General features: G+C 36.5%; 1 protein-coding gene across 2 annotated transcripts; it reads left to right on the top strand.

Annotated features, from left to right (window-relative positions):
- Positions 1-608: 608 nt before the first annotated feature.
- si:ch211-221j21.3 (uncharacterized protein C10orf143) lies at positions 609-6,410 on the top strand. Of its 2 annotated transcripts, none has more exons than XM_051674385.1 (4): positions 609-997; positions 1,359-1,496; positions 4,492-4,554; positions 5,319-6,410. In XM_051674385.1, exons 1-4 carry the CDS (start codon positions 926-928, stop codon positions 5,346-5,348), a joined length of 303 nt encoding a protein of 100 aa, XP_051530345.1. In that variant the 5' UTR covers positions 609-925; the 3' UTR covers positions 5,349-6,410. The 2 variants fall into 2 exon arrangements, with proteins under 2 accessions (XP_051530345.1, XP_051530344.1); XM_051674384.1 differs by having other exon boundaries at positions 4,489-4,554.
- The last annotated feature ends 1,790 nt before the right edge of the window (positions 6,411-8,200 follow it).

Below are 8,200 nucleotides of genomic sequence, written 5' to 3'. Positions count from 1 at the left end.
GGTGGTGGTTTAGTGGGCTAAAGCACTGAACTGGTAATCAGAAGGTTGCTGGTTCGATCCCCACAGCCACCACCATTGTGTCCTTAAGCAAGGCACTTAACTCCAGGTTGCTGCAAGGGGATTGTCCCTGTAATAAGTAAGTCGCTTTGGATAAACGTGTCTGCCAAATGCATAAATGTAAATATTAATAAAAAAGTCCATTTTTAATGTCAAGTTCAAGATCCCTTAGGTAAATAAATTAGTAAATAAAAAAATAATAAGGTCTAAATACCCAAAAACCCACTCAAAATGCATAACTCTAGTGCTTTTACATGATTGAAGTTATCGTTGTTAAATTTCTTTTATAGCAATTTTAAAAAATGACACTCTTAACGTTTCCGGTCACTTTTGACCGGGCACAACTGCAATGTGGTTCAATAATGAATGAACAAGGCATATATTTTTAGACGTCACATTATTGGCCCACTCATTCGCGCCTATACTATTGTGTCCAATGATAAGGCTCTATTCACTACAGTCCCGCCTCCGTTAGGCTGTAATGTTCATTGATTGGCTGGATTAACAGTATGTCAGGTATCTTGAACAGTACAGGAAACAGAATACGGAATTAAAACCGCTGGAGCGGACGATCAATGCTGGCTTTGTTTTAACTTTCAAAATGCACTTTTTTTATTTTTTGTTTTTTACTTTACATTTTATACTAAATCCTCGATGATCGATGGATTAAAGAGCCCCTGGATGGAGCCCCTGAATGCGTTTTTTTTTTAATTTTTATTATTATTATTATTTTTATATATATATATATATATGCATTGCATACTGATCTTTTACGGTATTTTTGTGGGTTACATTAATTCTCTAAGTGTTTTCAATGAAATGCAAGCTGTATAGATAAAGCAATACTTTATTTGTTGTGAAGAAATCAATGGATTGCATAAGTCCCATGCAGAACAAGAGAAGGCGCAGTGGAGAATTGGAGCAGTGGCACACTGATTCGGTAAATAGGCTTGATGTTATTTCCTGTATCTAACATCACATCATGCTTTATACAGGTCAAATATGTATTAATATAGTGTATGTTTTATTGCATTGATTTATCAAAACTCAGTTTGGCACTCTGTGGCAAGTGCATGATCTATGAAAGAGTTATTATTAGTACAAACATATTAAACACCCAGCTGTATGATCATCTCTGGAAATAGTCATCTGTTTTGATTTATGGAAACAGTGAGCTATTTTCCCTGTGCACATGCATAGTATCATGGCACGGCAGCCGCATTTGCTCTCATTGGTATTATCACAATACATAATCAAGCTACAAATTGTTTGATTCATGTTAATCTTTCTGAATTTCACAGAAAAGGTTGTGCAATGGACTGGGAGGCTGTGCCCAGGTTGAATATGGTGCGGTGATGGACACTCCAATGGACACGTGGGATCCCCCAAATCACAGCCCCCAAAATGGACATGGTGCCAGTGGCCACGTCCCTGGCATGGTATATGATCTTGGATGTTTATGCATTTTCTCCCTAGTCACGTTTTTCTTTTTTTTTTTTTTTCTTTTTTAGGGTTCCAACAGAATACAAGACAACAACAAAAAATATTTATTTATTTATTTATGTTTTTTTTTTTTTTTTTTTTTTTTTTTTGGGACATATTCTAGCTCCCAATAGGACTGTTAGGATCCCTTTAGGATAACACGTCCCTGTAAGGCATTCAAGTAATATTCAGGGTTTAATTCAATGAGGCACTTACAATGGAAGTGAATGGGGCAAATCTATAAACAATAAAACATTTTAAAAGTATTGCCACAAGATGTAAACAATATATGTGTAAACTTGATTTTAGTGTGATAAAATTGCTTACTAACCTTTTCTGTGTAAAGTTCTATCCAATTTTACAACTTTGTTGCCATGACGTCGTAACGCTGTAAGCCCTAAAACAACCATAAAATTAACCGTAGAATTAATGTAAGTGCTTTTATAAAACAAGCTTAACATTTCTGCCTTTAAAGCCTCAAAAAGTGGCCCCATTAACATCCATTGTAAGTGTCTCACTGTAACCCAGATTTTTGCTTTTTTAAAGAAAAGGAGGGACGAGTCTAAATTAATTTTTGTGGTTATCAACATAATGCCACAAATGCTGTCAATTGAGCTTAACTTCTTTTGAACCTGGAATATTCCAGTTATATAAAAATGATTTTAAAACCCCTGTAACTCCTTTCTGGTAGCCCATTATTCCAATGCAATACAAGCAGGGTTAAAAATTAAACAACATCCGGTAGGACTCGAAGAGTATTTAAAAATATCCTGTAAGAATTTGTTTATCCATTATGATCTTATCCCATTAGGATCCAATAGTATCGGTTGCAAATTATGACTAATTACACATTCCTGTAGGGATTTTTAACTTATTTTCCTCCTCTTGTTTACAATGTCATGAGGAACATACTTATTACTCTTATCTGATGTTCTTGTGTTAATGGTGCATGTGGAATGCAGGGGTTAAAGGTCATGGTCTATTAGGTGTTCTGTTTTATTGCCCTGATGTGCTTGTTTTAGCCCATAGAAAGTCAGTAATAATTGACCACTAATACAATCTTAGTGCTGTTGGAGTTCTTAAGTAAGGGATCAGCCAGTTGTTATCGCAAAATAAACCCTGACAGGGAGATTAGGACCCCAACACGAATGCGTTCTGTTGATGTGCTCATCAACTAACTGCTCATTATGCATCTTATTACAAGAATACTTGCCAAATATGTGAATAAAATGCACATGAAACTTTGATTTGAGTTGAAATTATTTTATTAGCTTACCTGTAGAGATCGCACAGTGATCAGAGAAGCAGGAAATATGGCTTGCAATACCTAGATGATCAGTTTGATATGTGAAGGTGCGGTTGTTACTGGTCAATATCAGACAGCTAGATGGCGCCATTGACCAATGACAATCGAGTATTCCAGAGAGCCGTATAATAATAAAAGAAAACATTTCGTACAAGAGGAAAACAGGTTGTTTATAACAACTGTTTTAGTCTTCCAGCATGCTTACTTAAAGGGGTCATGAAATGCTCTTTTTTTATATAGTTTTATTATCTTTCGTGAGGTCCACTGATAATTTTAGTAACGTTTTTTTTTTTAGTTTTGTGCATTAAAACAGTCATAATTTAGTAATACATGATCATTTTCCACCCATTCTCAGGCTTTCTGTCTGAAAAGCTCGGGTTTTGGCCTCAGCTCCACCTTTAATCAACGTAAACACCCACTGTTCTGATTGGTTAACATCGTGCAGCCCTTCAAATTTAGCCATATTTGAAACTCATTCTGAAGAAAATGAACAAACTCCACAAGACCACAACATTTATACAACTAAATTTCAGGGTTTACAGATAACACACATCCAACAGATTGCATCCGAATATATAAAACTGTTCATCTCAAGCACAACTGTTAACACTCACACCCTGTCTACAACAGACGCGAGAGTCGCATCAAAGGCAATGGAACCCATTATAATCGATGATGCTGTATACCATGGAAGCGTCCATTGCGGCGTGTTGCACTGCGTCGTGCAGACCGTAAACAGTTGTCCCTTTCCATTTTGCGCTGCTCCCGCTGGCGTTACTACTGCCGACAACACAAATAAACGGTTTAGAAAGTTTGTGTCAATGCGCCTGGTGTAGACAGCCTCAAGCTGTTGTGTCGCGTCAACAGATGTGCCATGTGTAAACCGTGTGTCAGCACCATAAACGATCAAACAGTCATGACATTTGAAAAATTCATGAATGGAACTGTTTACTTACATTTTTGATCCGGTCCAAGTGTTTTAACTTCCTCATCCTTCAATAACAATTCCTTTGCAAAGCTTGAATAATTTAATGACTGGTTCACAAGCAATCCACGCTGAAATACGCTGAAGACATATCCATATGACGCACACACATAGTCCAAAGCACAATGAAGACGCACACATCCAGTTTCCAGTATCATCCTGCACTGACGTGCACATCGCTGGAAATGCATCAAAACTGTCAACGACGTCCATCTAGTGCCTGTTTACGTACACCAACAATAAAAAATAGCGCAGATGGGTGGTCTTCAGGAATAGTTAGTCCACACTAGGCCTGTTTGTCCTGTTCTCTCTCTCTCTCTGAGTACAAACTAATCCCCCAGTGGGCAGTGCCAAGGGTGCGATGATGTAAAGTAGGCATTGATGTTGTTGCTGTAGAGGCAGTCATGAATTAATGAGTACCCTATGTGACATCACAATATTACGGAAGTAGAGAACGAAGCACTTTGGCGGCTTGATTTCAATAAATGCTTTTATTGCATTGCGGATTAAGATTTGAGTTCTGAAATTCACAGTATGTTTTTATAGTAGAAAGACCTCTTATTTGTCAAAATATCAAGGAAAATCTGATTCCTCATGACATAACCTCTTTAAATATCTTTTAGCAAAACTTTAAACTGTATGTGTTTGGACTTGTCAGCAGGTGTTAGCAGCCCCAGGACGTGGTGCAGGACAGTGTTGCCCCAGGTGTATGGCAGGTGAACCTGTGAGTAATGTAGTATTTTGTTTTCCATTACAAGCTCAGTGTTAAGGGCCGTTCACACTGCCCAAAGAATAGATCGCATAAAAATGAAAATGTTATCATTTACTCACCCTCATATCATGTTCCTTGCGGGAAACACAAAAATGAGATGTTTGGCAGAATGTTTGAGCTTCTGCTTTCCATACAATGAATGTAGACTGAAACTCTGGTCTGGAACTCACACTTTTCATTTTCCAATCAATCCTGATAAGATCAAGGCCCGCCCTACATATTTTGTTTCGTGGAATATCCTGTTTCGGAAGTACGTCACATTATGTCTTGTCATGTTGACTTTAATATTTCCCAATTTTAAGTCATTTAAGTTCAGACAAAGCCAAGAATATGTGGATTATGCCACTTTTTATATGACAGATTTATCAAAAATGTCTGTGTGCAACACAAACACAAGATTCCTACCTAAAGCATTTTCATACACACCGGACAATGTTGATATAAGCAGTCTAATTGCCTTTGGAAATTTTGTACTTCCTGCAAATCAATATTTATTCATGACGATAAAGAAATGCACATTTTGAATGGTTTTCCCGCAGGCCACGGTACCTGCCGGCTAATCTAACCGCTCTGCTTTGCCTAAGACACGGGAACAGTCAGCATTTATGAATATCAATTTATGAAGGGTTAATGAACATTGTACATACAATGCATTGTGTGTTGAGTGAAACTGACCTGTCACATCAATGTTTTTCTCTTTCTCTCTCCTCTGGCAGGGCCATATAAACCATATCATGAGGTATTGATCTGCCGGGCCGATGACTCCTGGAGAAAAAAATGAATTGACTGAATAAACGGGAAGGGAAAAGGCGATGCAATGAAACTGGAGTAGCTGTCTGCACTTTATTTGTGCTGTGTGGGTTTTTCCGCATACGTTGTGCCTTTCATAGATTTCAAACATACCTCACTTGTAGTACTTGTAGTTTTGTAGCAATATGCAGTTTACAATACCAAGCGCAATCCAGTTATAAGAATAGCAATGAATGAAGGTTTGGATCACACTGCAGTTAAATGTGTAGACACATTTTTAATGCGCTGCTTAGCACTATATGCATAATAATTTATAAATAAATAACCCTGTAATTCTAATGTAAACAAAGTCAATGCAACTAAATAATATTATAGACTATTTTTCTAAAAAATATAAATTGAATTTTGAACTATAATGCATGTTAATCCAAGTGTATATTTTTATTTTTTTTAACTGCGTCCTTGTGAAGTCTCCATGGTTTTGTACCATAGCAAAAATTTACAAATTTCAACCTCATTTAAATATAAGGACATTTTTTTAGATGGGTAAAAACCCTGACAGTGTTTTGTTTTGTTTTATCCTAATCAATATGTTTTGTATGGAAGCCCATTTCCGCCACATTCAAAGAAAAAAATAATTGTGCTATGGCAAGTCATTATGAGATACAAATTCAGAATTTTGAGATTAATAATTTTGATATAAAAAGTAATTGATTTGAAATAGTCATAATTATGAGATTAAAAGTCAGTATTATGAGATACTAAATCAAAATTACGAGATGCTTAGTCAAAATTATGAGATGTGAAATCATAATTAAGAGAATAAAGTCAAAAGTTCAATTATGAGATTAAAAAAATCTAAATTATGATTGCCATAATGAGATAAAAAGTAAAAAATTAAGATAAACAGTCATAATTATAAGATTAAAAAGTAAATAATTTGAGAGAAAAGGTAAAAAATTATAAAATGACTGTTATATTTTCAATTATATAATGAAAATTATGAGATAAATCGAAATTATGAGAAAAGGTCATTTCATAATTTTTATTTAGTATCTCAAAATTATGACTTTGTATGTCAATTTTTTTGACTATCTTATAATGACTTAGTTTCTCATAATTTTGACTATTTCATAATTTGAACTTTATCTCAAAATAATGAGTTTTTATCAAAATTATGAATTTGTATCTCATAATTATGGCTTAACTAAGCACATTATTTTTTTTTTTTATTTGTTTATTAACACTATGAAAGAAAAATGTTGGAACACATTTCAATGTGTTTAAGGATTTAATCTAAACGTATCCTTTAAAAATAAAAATGCAGGATAGTTTATAAAGTCTAATTTGAGAAAATATTTTTGTGTTCTGTATTTTCTGAGTTTGAGTGGCACATTCAGACTTTAAAAATCAATATATGGGACAATGCTCCGCTCTTCCTAAAAGTGCACACAAGATGGCAGTGTCTCACAGGGAGACTTGGGTCAGTCAATAGTACAAAGCACATGTACCAGAATAGTTATCATAAACTGCTAAACAGAGATGCATGGTAATGCACTTGAAATGTACCTGGCACTTTACCAATATCAAAAATGTTTGCTTAATCCACATATGTAACAAGTTGTGCAATACACCTGTCAATGTATAGCCTATAGGCCACATGTTACTAATTTTTTGCCTAATGGAGATGTATCTTCTCAATGGCTCTGGTTAATAAGAAAAACACCCGCATCATGTATTGATGCTTTTTCCATGCGGAGCAATGACTTTTAATCATCTATTCCCCTCAGATGTGAAGTTTTAATACTCGTTTTGACACGAGCAGCTCTTTTCACAGATATGACTTCTTCAAGCTGTGGCCCAGCTCATAAAACAAGCTTCTCCGACAAGAGGAGACTTATAATAGTGGCCCAGTGACCGTGTATTCATAAGCCATAGTTTCTGCTCCTGTAAGTTATAAAGGAATTACCTCAGCTCAGGAGGAGCCGTGGGGACGGGCCGAAGTTTGTGCTAAGTCAACCAAGATGGATTTAAGAATATTACCAGCTCAATCTTCCTCACCTTCCCCGAGTGTTAGCTTTTGTCGGTGGAGAAATGAGAGGCAGCCTTCAGACAAAGCTTGACCTCTTGGGGCCGGCTCTCAGAGCCTAGATTTTCAATAATGTAGGACAATAAAGCTTAGTCCTATAACCTACTGCAATATGCTACAAGTGTAAAGAGCTTAGCTGCTAATAAAAGAGGCCGTGAGGAGAGAGGACATGGAAAACAACAACTCATCTTCAAAATTCATATTTGGAGATCAAGTGCGGCCCATAAGAGCATTTCATAAGGACAGTAATGAGATGCTGAGGAGCAAGATGAGGAGATCAGACCGGTCAAGCCTGACAACTGCAGTTTGACAGCGGATATGAATGTGGGGTCTTCTTGTATTCCCACCGAGCGCTTGTGACAGGTGCATATCTGTTTGTTTAGATGTTGGTGTGATCGCCCTCATAGATGAATTATTATTTTTCTCTTCCACTCCCTCCGCTCTCCATATGATCCGCCACTGCGTAGGCCCGCTCCTGCTTTTTTCTCCATAAGTGGCCCAGGTTGCTGGTGTGTTCTCCTTAGGGAGACAAAGGGCTATTATGGGTTTATTGTACAGATCCGTGGGGTCATGGTACACGGTGTGCACATGCAGAGGAAATTTCCAGTCCTCTTTCGTTTGTCAGCAGAGAGAAAAACCAATCAAACGGTCAAACTTGCTGACTAGTTGCTTTGTTCATTATACATGCGTTAATGATGATAGGAACATTGGCTGTGTTCAGAATGCCTTGCAAGTTACTGCTTACTAAATACTAGTATT

Source organism: Myxocyprinus asiaticus, chromosome 36 (assembly GCF_019703515.2).
Source record: "Myxocyprinus asiaticus isolate MX2 ecotype Aquarium Trade chromosome 36, UBuf_Myxa_2, whole genome shotgun sequence".
Classification (NCBI taxonomy): domain Eukaryota; kingdom Metazoa; phylum Chordata; class Actinopteri; order Cypriniformes; family Catostomidae; genus Myxocyprinus; species Myxocyprinus asiaticus.
Note: the sequence above shows the minus strand (reverse complement) of the source record. Positions and strands in the feature narration are given on the sequence as shown.